Below are 13075 nucleotides of genomic sequence, written 5' to 3'. Positions count from 1 at the left end.
AGTCCTACGACAACTCTTCCTATGCGCCACCATCAAATACAGCCACAAACAGCATGCTATCAGTATGGGCCAATAAGTGTTAACCCACAGTAACCATCTCCAGAGAGGCTCCGAAGACGTGGATGTAGATTATGGCAGCCCACCACACCTCTCTGATTCTCAGGGGTTGGGTTAAATGCGGAAGACACATTTCAGTTGAATGCATTCAGTTGTACAACTGACTAGGTATATTTCTAGTAGCCAGTAGAAGTACCTTTAGGCCAGGGGTCTCAATCTAAATCTGCCCTGGAGGCACATTTAAAAAATGGGCTTGTGCGATGCCAGTTTGAAACCCCCGCTTTAGACAACAGACCCATGGATTGACTGTCTGTATGAGACTCACTGGGTGCCACTCTCCACCAGGCGCGCCAGGGTTCCAATGCCCTCCATGCTGATGAACTCAGTGGCGAAGGTGGGGTCAGCTGACAGCTTGGCCAGCTCCTTCAGGGCCTCCAGGCGGGCGTCTATGCCGTGGGACTGGATCCTGTCCAGGAGCTGCCGCGCTGCACGGGCCTATTGGGGGGGTCAGGTATGCCGTTATATTTAATTTTTTTACCCGGTTTACCTCTGACTACATTAGCTTGATATATGCAGGCAGCAACCATTGCTGAGAAATCTATAACGTAGCAATAGGGTTTATCTAATGCAGCAACCATTATTGTTAACTGTAAAGCCGTCATTATATAGAATGAATCAAATATAATTTATTTGGGGGGGATTAAATAACTGCATGTACAAGAAGAGAGTGTCTCACAGGAGATATGGCTAATCGAAGGATGGTTCCATTCTTGATTTCACTACGGCTCTGGAAAGAAAGAAAATGGTGAACATTGCTACTACCACAGCACTTCTCTAGAGTCATTGGTAATATCACATAGAAATAGTAACATACTAAGGAACCATGTAGTGTATTGTGAAGAATTGTAAACAGCACTTTATTCTGCCATGGCGCTGAGGCTCACCTGCTCAGTAATGTAGAGCTGAGGACCGTCAGCATAACGCAGGGCAAACTGTTCCGAGCCAGACAGAGACCAGCTGTGGACACACACACACGCACAAAATCTATTGTAAAGTAGGTGACCGAATTCACCAATTTTCCACTTAATACCAGAGCGCACTGACCTCCCTAAACATGAGGCAGACAGAAGCTAAACCCATACATTTCTCAATAAGACCTATTACTATAATGACGTGCGTTTTTTCCACCCTACAGAAAATACATACCATGTGCATAAGGTTAACAAAAGTGATTATCGGAGCCTCCAGCATTTCTATTTGCCAGAAGATCAGATGGAGAACATTGTACAAGGAGATATTCAGTGGGCGTTAAGTGTTAGAAAAACATCTAATGCATTCAGATGTGAGAGGGAGGAAGCAGAGAAAAGAGCGAGAAAGGAGAAATAGGGAGTTAGCAAAAGTCTCAGTATTCATGGACAGACAAGGTAGATAAGGAGACAAAAGGAAATGGAGAGACAATGAGGAGGCACTCGGGGAAAACGAGTCAGAAAGAGAAAGCGATAAATGAACATTCAGACAAATAGGGAGAAAGAAGGAAAGAAATCAAAATGTTTATGAAATGTATGAATATAACCCTAACTCCATTAGCCAGATATCAACATAGCAAAACAAATTTAACCCCTAAGCACACGGTTCCACTTACTTAGACTGGGTCTGGCCTAGAAGCAGATTAAGGTCACTTTGGATGCATCCCAAATGGCACCCAATTCAATAGATATTTAGGGAATAGGGTGCCATTTGGGACATATTCCTTGTGTGGCATACCTTGGACTTAGTGAGTGAAGCCTGAGTATTGGCTAAAGGTTGTGTCTGTTTATTGGCAGTGGTATATGAGTAAGCTCTGAAAGGGTGGAGTACCAGAGCATTTGTGTGTATCTGGGGATTACGCTGAACTGTCTGGTATTTTATTGAATAAATATCTGCATCTAATGCAAAATCATTCTGAACTTGTACGATAACGTAGCATAGTGAATCAGTATAGCATCACTAGAATCAATTGGTATGATGGCGCAAGACTGTAGAAGGCATTCAAAATGGGATTTGTTATTGTGTGCAGAACCTTCAGCAGTATGCCAATAGGTAGTTAGTTACTCCAAACTGTTCCATTTCTACACAGGATAATATACAGTACCAGTCAAAGTTGACACACCTACTCATTCAAGGGTTTTACTTTAGACTATTTTCTACTTTGTAGAATAATAGTGAAGACATCTAAACTATGAAATGACACATATGGAATCATGTAGTAACCAAAAAAGTGTTCAAAAAAGATTATTCAAAGTAGCCACACGTTGCCTTGATGACAGCTTTTCACACTCTTAGCATTCTCTCAACCAGCTTCATGAGGTAGTCACCTGGAATGCATTTCAATTAACATGTGGGCCTTCTTAAAAGTTCATTTGTGGAATTTATTTTCTTCTTAATGCATTTCAGCCAATCAGTTGTGTTGTGACAAGGTAGGGGTGGTTTACAGAAGATAGCCCTATTTGGTAAAAGACCAAGTCCATATTATGGCAAGAACAGCTCAAATAAGCAAAGAGAAACGACAGTCCATCATTACGTTAAGACATGAAGGTCAGTCAATGCGGAAAATGTCAAGAACTCTGAAAGTTTCTTCAAGAGCAGTCGCAAAAATCACCAAGCGCCATGATGAAACTGGCTCTCATGAGGACCGCCACAGGAAAGGAAGACCCAGAGTTAACTCTGCTGCAGGGGACAAGTTCATTAGAGTTACCAGCCTCAGAAATTGCAGTCCAGATAAATGCTTCAGAGTTCAAGTAACAGACACCTCAACATCAACTGTTCAGAGGAGACTGAGTGAATCGGGTCTTCATGATTGAATCAATGTGCAATGAAACCACTACTGGAGGACACCCATAAGAAGAAGAGACTTGTGTGGGCCAATGTCAGTGATTGTCAGTGATTGGTGACAATGTCAGTGATTAATTTAGAATTCAAGGCACACTTAACCAGCATGGCTACCACAGCATTCTGAAGCGATACGCCATCCCGCGCTTAGTATTATTTTGGTTTTATCATTTGGTTTTCAACAGGACAACGACCCAACACACATACAGGCTGTGTAAGGGCTTTTTGACCAAGGATGAGAGTGATGGAGTGCTGCATCAGATGACCTGGCCTCCACAATCAACCAACCTTATCCCAATCCATCTCAATTGGGTTGGATTGGGATGAGTTGGACCGCAGAGTGAAGGAAAAGCAGCCAATAAGTGCTCAGCATGTGGGAACTCCTTCAAGACTGTTGGAAAAGCATTCCAGGTGAAGCTGGTTGAGAGAAAGCCAAGAGTGTGCAAAGCTGTTATCAAGGCAAAGGGTGGCTACTTTGAAGAATCTAAAACATTAAAAAATAGTTTTATTTGTTTAACACTTTGTTACTACATGATTCCATAGGTTTCATGTCTTCACTATTATTCTACAATGTAGAAATATTACAAATAAAAGGAAAATCCTGGAATGAGTAGGTGTGTCCAAACTTTTGACTAGTACTGTATATCCAGTGCCATGTGAAAGTATTCACACCCGTTGACATTTTGTTGTGTTACAGCCTGAATTTAAAATAGAGATGGTGTGTCACTGGCTTACACACAATACCCCATAAAGCCAAAGTGGAATTATGTTTTTAGACAATTTTACAAATTAATTAAAAATGAAAAGTATTCAACCTCTTTGTTGTGGCAAGCCTAAATAAGTTCAGTAGTATACATTTGTTTAAAAAGTCACAATAATTGGCACGGACTCATTCTGTGTGCAATAATAGTGTTTAACATGATTTCTGAATGACTGCCTCCATCTCTGTACCCCACACATACAGATAATTGTAAGGTCCCTCAGTCGAGCAGTGAATTTCAAACAGATTCAACCAAAGACCAGGGAGGTTTTCCAATGCCTCGCAAAGAAGGGTACCCATTGGTAGATAGGTTTTTTAAAAAGCAGACATTGACTATCCCTTTAAGCATGGTGAAGTTATTAATTACACTTTGGATGGTGTATCAATATACATAGTCACTACAAACATCCTTCCTAACTCAGTTGCCAGAGAGGAAGGAAACCGCTCAGGGAATTCACCATGAGGCCAATGGTGACTTTAAAACATTAGAGTTTAATGGCTGTGATAGGAGAAAACTGAGGATGGATCAACAACATTGTAGTTGCTCCACAATACCAACCTAAATGACAGAGTGAAAAGGAGGAAGCCTGTACAGAATAAAAAATATTCCAAAATGTGCATCATGTTTGCAATAAGGCACTAAAATAAAACTGCCAAAAAAGAATAATAATAGGCAAAGACATGAAATGTATGTCCTGAATACAATGCATTATGTTCAGGGCAAATCCAACACAACACATCACTGAGTACCACTCTTCATATTTTCAAGCATGGTGGTGGCTGCATCATGATATGGGTATGCTTGTCATCGGCATGGACTAGGGAGTTTATATGATAAAAATAAATGCAACAGAGCTAAGCTATGCACAGGCAAAATCCTAGAGGGAAACCTGGTTCAGTCTGCTTTTCAACAGACACTAGGAGACAAATTCACCTTCAAGCAAGACAATAACCTAAAACACATGGCCAAATATACACTGGAGTTGTTTACCAAGACAACATTGCATGTTCATGAGTAGCCTAGTTACAGTTTTGACTTAAATTAGCTTTAAATTCTATGGCAAGACTTGAAAATGGCTGTCTAGCGATGATCAACAACCAACTTCACAGAGCTTGAAGAATTATTTTAAGTGTGCAAATATTGTACAATCCAGGTATGCAAAGCTTATAGAGACTTATCCAGAAAGACTCAAAGCTGTGATTGCTGCCAAAGGTGATTCTAACATGTATTGACTTAGGGGTGTGAATACTTAGACATTTCTGTATTTCCTTTTCAATAACTTTGAAAACATTTTCTTTAAACATGTTTTCACTTTGTCATTATAGGGTAGTGTGTGTAGATGGATTCAGGCTGTAACAACTACATGTGGAATAAGTCAAGGGGCATGAATACTTTCTGAAGGAATTGTTTTTCGTTGGCTATGGCTAGAAATGCTGCAGATGTCATTTGGTTAGCTAGCAAGAAATGTGAATTGCTTTTCTAGCTAGCTGTGGATAGCATACTGTATCTCTTAGTTGTCGATCAAATGGGCGGACAGGCAAGTTCCCATTCAGTTGTCAAAACATGGGTTGGGACAAGCATGCATTGGCAGGCAAACTGCAGAAAGACGAGCAGGATACTAATCCCCATCATTTATCGGCCAACTAGCTGAAAACGTTTGAAAGGGTTTATCTAATGTTCCCTCGTTAGGTTTTAGTTTAGCATTAGTTGTTGATCTTGCTGATGTGCATAGGCAACTGAGGGAGAGAGAGCCTACCTTTTCTTGGTTGTTTGATCAACAGGTTTGTCAAGTTCCCAAATGTAAGAGGACTCCCGTGGTATTTACATATTTGCAGAAATCCATTCAGGTGTATTTTGTGGCTTTTGTCGAATGCTTTCTAATGATCTAAAGTCACGCTGTTGCTACTGCCTGTAAACACACAATCCAGTTCAATGTGAATGATGGCAGACCATCTGGAAAATGGTTTATTTGCATATAGGCCTACTGTAGCTCTGATTGACTGTCACACCGGTCTGTGTAGACTCTGGTCCTCTGGACAGACCAGATGTTTTTATTAGGTTTTATGACTACAGTGTATTAATTGTCCAAACACACCGCCACTTTCCCACTCTATATAGCTATAACATTTTCACAAATACCTTACTATATGTCATTCCCAAACATTTTATGAATTTATGACATGAAAATGACCATATCTAAGTGCTCGCTATCTAAGTGTGACAAAAATGTGTCATATTCTTCCTGGGGATATGAATGATATGAACAGATTTTAAATAAGATGTAATCTTGCTAAAATGCTGTCAGTTCCACTTTAATGATATAATAAGAAATCAGGCATTGTAATGAAGAACATGTGTGATCCAGTCCATGTGTAATGGCTCATACTAACATTTCTCTGCATGTTCTTATTATGGACCTGCTATACATGCGGCTCCCGCTGAGTCCATCTAGCTACCACTAGTCTTACGCATGTGAGCACAAGGTGTGTGTGTTCATATCACACACACACACGTTGTAAACATTGTTACGCCATTAGCTCCAGCGAGAGCAGAAACAGCTGGGTGTGGAGCTGGTGCTTACCCATCACACACCTCCCGTATGATAGATGACAGGGGCTTCTTCTGCAAAACAGACGACAGACAAAAAGAAAAAAAAAACTGTCAAACTCTGCACTGCCACTGGAATCACAGGAAAGTTGCTGATTGGTCAGAAAATACCCTTTTATAAGTTTAACAATGGTTCTCACTCCTTGCTTTGCTTTCATCAGAGGAAAATAAACGTTGATGGATTTGTTGGTGGGTAGGCGCTGTTGAAATTGTGTTGGACAAAATCAAATCCACTGTATTGTGTTGCCAGCAAAATACAGAGAAATAAGATGTGCTAGAGCTAGACTCACCAACAAAATCTCAGTGATGTAGTTTATGCTTGTCTGAGCAGAAGAAAAAAAACATACTGTAGCTTTCTTTTCCCTTCAATTATTTAATGTGGAGTCTCGTGTTTAAAGTATCTGACACAGGGAAAACAGACTTCTATAAAAAGTTTGGTTGAGACGACAGAGTGGAGGATTGATGCTGTTAAAGACAAAACAGACCAACAGAAACATCAGCACTGCACAGTGCCTGGCTGCCCTATGGTCTCTGACCACAGAGGCTGTCATTTTCTGTTAATTTCTCTAGGATTTTAAGTGTTGAATCGCCAACGTTCGTCGATACCCAGCAGGCGATCTATTGTGCACGGCTGATGTTCATGTTGGTATGTCTTGTCGTTGAGTGGTGTTTTTAGACTGGACACTGACCTGGTCAATCTCCATGAGCTGGGCGTTGGCACCAGGCCACTCGATGGCCACCTTGACGATGTCAGAGGGGGGTGGCATGGCTGCTGTCTTCTCACACACCACTAGAGGACAGACCTCACAGAGAAGAAGAAACAGCACCTTATTACTGTTACATCATTAGATATGATCCCACTTCCGCCACCATGTTACATTATTAGATATTTCAACATGACCACATTATGTTGGCATTAACGTTTCACAGCCATTTTTAAACTTCATAGTTAAATCACTCATTCTGTTGGCCCAAATGTGGCTTAAAACACCAGTTCATGGTATCAAAATGGTTCCTTACTAGTGGCACAAGATCAGACGAATTCCCTTCTCTTCATTGCCAAACAGCATCCATTCAATTTGGTCTCATTACAGTCCATTTTGTCCTTCCCCACATGACAATACAAAACTTTAATGAGAGTGATCTAGGGTAGAAAGATGGGACCAGGACCGCTTTTACGGCTGTAGTGGCTTGTCGTAGCATCTATCAGTGTAATTAAATCCTCAGATGTAATACCTGAAGTAGCTAGTAGCTACACACTTTGTTTGCCTTTAGCTCAGAGCCATTTTAACAGCCTGATGTATGGTGGTCTGGGCCATCAACGAGGAGACAAGGGCTTTTATGTGGACATCCTCTAAATATCAGTGGCCAGGGGTTTAACATCAAAGCCCTGGACCACCAAGTGGAAAACAGGCTGATATTATGCATGTAACCTGAACTTAACTTCAGCTGTGTCCCTGACAGATATAGTCTAGCACTAAAACCAGATGACCATTTGACAAAGAAAAACAATATCTTGCTGTTTAAATACACAATGTTTTGTCTGTCTGTGTTTACTCCACTATACGGTCAAATTCTCTGTTGTTGCCGACAGAAACGTTTTCATTCATCAACATTGTATTCAGACGCCTACAGAACCTTTCGAGATTCTTTCTGCACATTTCTGTACAGAAGATTTGCATGCAGGCACACACATACACACACGGTATCTGGGGTAGTTATAAACAGCAGGTTTCACATATCCACATCTCTGGCAGGCTCAGTCCTCCCACTCAGGAGTCCTAGCACCTGTAAGTGGGCTGGGTTGGTTTACCACAGCTCCCCGATCTACTGCAGATGCAACAGCACCACAGCTCTCCAATCTACTGCAGATACAACAGGACCCTGATCTACTGCAGATGCAACAGCACCACAGCTCTCCAATCTACTGCAGATACAACAGCACCCTGATCTACTGCAGATACAACAGCCCCAAAATATACTGCAGATACAACAGCACCACAGAGCTCAGGTTTATCCCTGCTAGCCTCCCTATTCTAAATCCACAGGGAATCTTTGCTCTGTGCTTGGCTGTCGTCAGGCAGTGCGATGACAGATGAGTGCGCATCAAAGGAGTAGAAATCAGTTCCATTTTACTGGGGAACCACACAACGCATAATCAAGCAGGGCTTTTCACTGCACGGTACAGATGTCGGCACTCTCCGAACCAACACTTTTTGTTGAGTGTTGGGCGGTGGGAGGAGAGAAGGAGGTTCTAAAAACTGTTTTGTTTGGGGAAATGTCTGTACACTGTCTTTTGCCAAATGCACAATGACTGGAAGGCATCCAAAGACATCAGTGAACAATCCTTCTCCCAGAATTCCCTCCGTCTCTGGGGGCCCCACTCTGGCTGGGAAGCCTGTTGGTGGCTTGTCATGGCCGTGGTTAAAAGTGTCCCTGTTTGTTTGGCTTGGTTTTCTTGCTGTTTTCTAGACAGTTTTCAAGAGGGATATTTTCAAAGCAGATACAATCTCAGGGTAATTACAGGTTCTGTGAACTAATAAATTCAAGCACCAGTTTTATTGTCGATTGATCCTACTGAAAAAATCCTGAACTGCAAATGCAGTTCAATTCAGAAATCATAATCTGTGATTATTATTCTGCAGTAGTTTGCCTAATGATCAACTGAAGTGGTCTGTGCAACACTTGTTAACTTTGAGGAAAATGGAATTCCATTCGTAACACCTCTAATAACAAGCTGGGTCCAATTCTATATTGCCTTTGAATAAAGTATTACTTCTGCTCTCATATCTGGCAATAATATCCATACATGAGTCTCAAAGTTATGCAACTCAAGGGGATAGGAGAATTTTGCAAAATGAGAACAAGTCAAACCACAATCAGGAATGAGACTTGCCTTTGAGTGAATAATGGGGCATTGTGCAACAAAGCCACTCCTAAACAGGCTGTGAAAAAGCTGCAGAGAAATACTAAGAATTGAGTCCAAGACTGGCCGGGGCAGGATAGCTCATCAACAGTGTACATTCAGAGACTCTGACTCTACTACACAAAAAGCATATGCTAGTAGTCTATGCTCCACTGCTGCATAGAATTACACAAACAGTTTTATATGAACACATCAACAGTGTTGGGGATTGTTTGAGGGTTTAATTCCTTAAGTCATTTAATATTTTTTAATTTCAACTAACATCTTTTTCTTTCCATGCTGTCACTGCATTTGAGGCAAACAACATGAAAATAGACACATGGCACACGTAATTAGGGCCAGGATGATACCAGTATCACAATATTTTTTTCAATGGCAAAAATGAAAACACCATGTAGACCAAACTCTTTGGTCCTTTAAAAATCAGCTGTAGGCCTATCTCAAATATTGTGTGCTATAGCTTGGATAATACATGTGACTCTGGATGACAACATAATGTTAGTTTCCAACACTAGGGTTGTTTTCCTAGAGAAGTGAAATCCACCTTGTGTTTTGTTTCCTTGACACGATACTAACGAGTATGGTGATACTGGTATCGTCCCGGCTCTACATGTAATGGATAAATTAAAGGTAGACTCAGCGAAATGACGTTGCCACAAGCAGCAGCGCAGATATTGAGATGAGCGAGATGCAAGATTTGGCTCTAACAGTCACATACAGTACCTGCATATGTGCATGGGCACCAAAACAGTGGAAAAGTTGAGCCTCGCACTAGAACGGTTTTAGTTTCAATCAACCCACTATGCTATTTACTTTCTGCATCTATGTAATATCGCTGAGTCTACCTTTAACCTTGCTACACAGGAACTCCTGCCATGATATATCAACTGGGCCACAATGCTGCCATTGTCTGGGGGGTATAAATGAGAGAAGTTCATTCCCAGTCTGAAATCACACCCTATTCCCTATGTAGTGCACTACTTTTAACCAGGGCATATAGGGCTCAGGTCAATAGGGGCAGCATGGTAGCCTAGTGGTTAGAGCGTTGGAATAGTAACTGGAAGGTTGCAAGTTCAAATCCCCGAGCTGACATGGTACAAATCTGTCGGTCTGCCCCTGAACAGGCAGTTAACCCACTGTTCCTTAACTGACTTGCCTAGTTAAATAAAGGTAAAAAAATAAACAAAAATAGTAGTGCACTATATAGGAAATAAGGTGTCATTTGGGACACAGTTGTCCATTCCCAGTCCCAAAGCCACTGGTGGAAGCCTCCACAGAGTAACCTCCATAATGACAGTTTGAAGAGCAGCACCAGACCTGTACAAGTGCTACAGTTGCTGTCAGCTCCACTTTGTGTACTGATTTTTGATACCATGAACTTGCAAGAACAGTGTTCATTTTTTCAGGTCACAGAATAGCTCTACAAAAATCGTTAAATGAGGGTCTTTCAAATTCTTGAATCAAGTGTAGCAAAAGTCAGACCGCTAGATCATAATTGAATTTGAAATGAGGGAAAGAATTAGAAGCCGAGTCAATATTCTACTGGTGAACAATAATGGCATGAAACAAGTCCAGCATAGTAAGGACACCGACAGAATATCAACTGTGAATTCCATTAGTTGACAGAGGGCCAAGTGCTACCGACCACAATTGTGTGAAAACCCACTAAGCGCCACTAAGAAACCAGAGTCCATGAAGGAAAGAGCTAAGAGGTTGAAAGAGACAGTGTGTGTCTAGGTTGGGGGGAGGGGGGAGAGAAATCAGACAGTCAGCACAAGTCAGGACCTATATGCCTGGGCAATTACGGAGAGAATTGAAAACAGATGCCCAGTAAGCCTGAGAGAGAGCCATTCTTAATTTAGCAGGATTTCCCCTCTCCCTATAACAAAGACTATGCAGTCTCAGGCTCAGCAGTCTCAGCAGCCATCTTGTTCAACATGAATTCACAACAACAATAAAATACTGCTGTTCCTGCCTAGAACAACTTTCCCCCACACATTTGAAGAGCAGTCTCAGCCAGGGCTCTTTTTTAATGCTAAAAGGCAAATCTCAACTCTGTGTTGCTAATCACTTAAAACCATTAAATTGGTACATTGTTTCTGTTCCCTGATCCTGGGTCTTATCTTAACGAGATATGGCGACCGGACCTCACCTGTTGGAGCGTTGAGTGGGCACCTCACTCGCTCTCGCAGTCTCACAGTTCAGAACATGGCATCAGCTCCCCTGCAAAGTCAGACGGGCAAATAACCGTCAGAGGAACTGCAGTACAGTCAAATATTCACCCTCTGAGGTTTATGTTGAGCACTCCTGTAAATGTCTTCTTTGAGAAGTTCCCTTCAGTCTTTTCTTGATGTTAATAACAAATCAAATACTGACAACCTGCTTTCATACAGACGTTTAATCTAAAGCTGCTTCAGTTACATATCAGATTGAAAACAATCTCGGAGAACGCTTTCAACTGATATTGTTTGAGTTTTTTTAATGTATTATTTTATAGCCAGGGAGGGATTGTCTTGCATTTCATATTGATGTGGGACTGGAAAAACTGCAAGCTAAAATAAGAATTTCCAACAGCATCCTGGCTGAAAATAAGGGACAGTAGTACTGCTTCGAAGCTCAGCTACTCTAGCAACTACTGACCTACCTAATCTAGGAAAGGTATGTGAGACTCCAAATAACTGATCCTAAAGACCCCATAGCCTACCTACCACTGCCTGAGTGACAATAGTACAGTAATGCCTTTCATCCTTTGTTTTCAGGACTCAATCACATGCATGATCCTGGCACCTTGACATTCTATTATGACAGGTAGGTAGGTACCTGATCTAATAGGCTACTGTGTCAAAAAATGTCTTCAGCTCGCAGGACAGATACTGAACCTTCTGTAGAATGACGGGGAGAGTCTCCGTCTCTCATAGATGTCACAAGGCAGCTGGATACATTTGTAACAATGTTATTGATTGCTCTCCACCACCACTGTAGCAGCAACACTGTTACTCAAGACAGACTGAGCTGCAGCCAGGATGCATAGTGACTGGCTGTAACTTGATTAATTGGATTGAGCTGGCTTTAAAAAGGCATTCCTGCTGTCAACGCTATATTTTTTAGAAACCATGGCAAGCATGGACAATTGTGAAATATATGTATTAGTACCCATTTTATAAACCATGATAATACATAGTGACCATTCGTAATTATCTAGCCACGAAGGCAGTGGGCTGCAAATGAGCCGCATCGCGCAAACCATGTAATTCGTTACTAATTTTGGGGCGAAACACCGAGCCTAAATTTAATTGTTACCAGTAGTCAATTGAAAACGTTGAATTTTAGGACATTCATATTTACAAACTGGAATCCCCAGCAATTCAATGGAACATGTATTACATTTACAGAACGTATTCGTCTCAAGAAGGAATCACTACACTGAAAAAAAGCCTTCACGCGATATTCCTTCAGCGAGAGATTTGTTCCTTCGCAAACATCTTTCAGCAGGCTATTGCCGATGGGCTTATTGGTTTTCAGGCGCGCGAAAGTTACAATTTAACCACCAAATGATAATTTATCCTAATTGTTAATTTACTCATAGTAAATCGTTCGTTGTAACGGTATTTACTTACCCCATGGCTTGGACCTGATCGCCGCCGTTTAATACTTCCACCAATGGAGCATCTGTGGTAAGATGATACATCACCACGCCTCATAGGCGGGACACAAGGTCTGTGTCCACGGCGCTGCACAAGACTCCCGTCTTCTATACACTTAGATTTTTAAAATCAGTGCATGTGCAGCGAAATACATGTAAACATTTAATATAACTCGTAATGTGATTCAAGTGACCTCATGACACCATCTTCTA

At 41.5% G+C, this 13075-nt stretch overlaps 1 protein-coding gene across 6 annotated transcripts in view; it reads right to left on the bottom strand.

The window, feature by feature from the left end:
• The window catches only part of LOC112254760 (engulfment and cell motility protein 2), a 40194-nt gene extending 27259 nt beyond the window's left edge, over positions 1-12935 (bottom strand). For 4 of the 6 annotated variants that reach the window (XM_042324580.1, XM_024427585.2, XM_042324582.1 and 1 more), the window contains exons 1-7: positions 12837-12935; positions 11372-11442; positions 6983-7096; positions 6268-6308; positions 1002-1074; positions 794-844; positions 383-552 (exon numbers count right to left, since the gene is read on the bottom strand). In XM_042324580.1, coding sequence (XP_042180514.1) covers positions 383-552; positions 794-844; positions 1002-1074; positions 6268-6308; positions 6983-7060 — 413 coding nt within the window. In that variant the 5' untranslated portion in view covers positions 7061-7096; positions 11372-11442; positions 12837-12935. Of the gene's footprint in view, positions 1-382; positions 553-793; positions 845-1001; positions 1075-5442; positions 5596-6267; positions 6309-6982; positions 7097-11371; positions 11443-12836 lie in introns of those variants that run through there. The other 2 variants (XM_042324581.1, XM_042324584.1) reach the window with 2 other exon arrangements.
• Between the last annotated feature and the right edge of the window lie 140 nt (positions 12936-13075).

This window comes from Oncorhynchus tshawytscha, linkage group LG07, assembly GCF_018296145.1.
Source record: "Oncorhynchus tshawytscha isolate Ot180627B linkage group LG07, Otsh_v2.0, whole genome shotgun sequence".
NCBI classification, from domain to species: Eukaryota; Metazoa; Chordata; class Actinopteri; order Salmoniformes; family Salmonidae; genus Oncorhynchus; species Oncorhynchus tshawytscha.
Note: the sequence above shows the minus strand (reverse complement) of the source record. Positions and strands in the feature narration are given on the sequence as shown.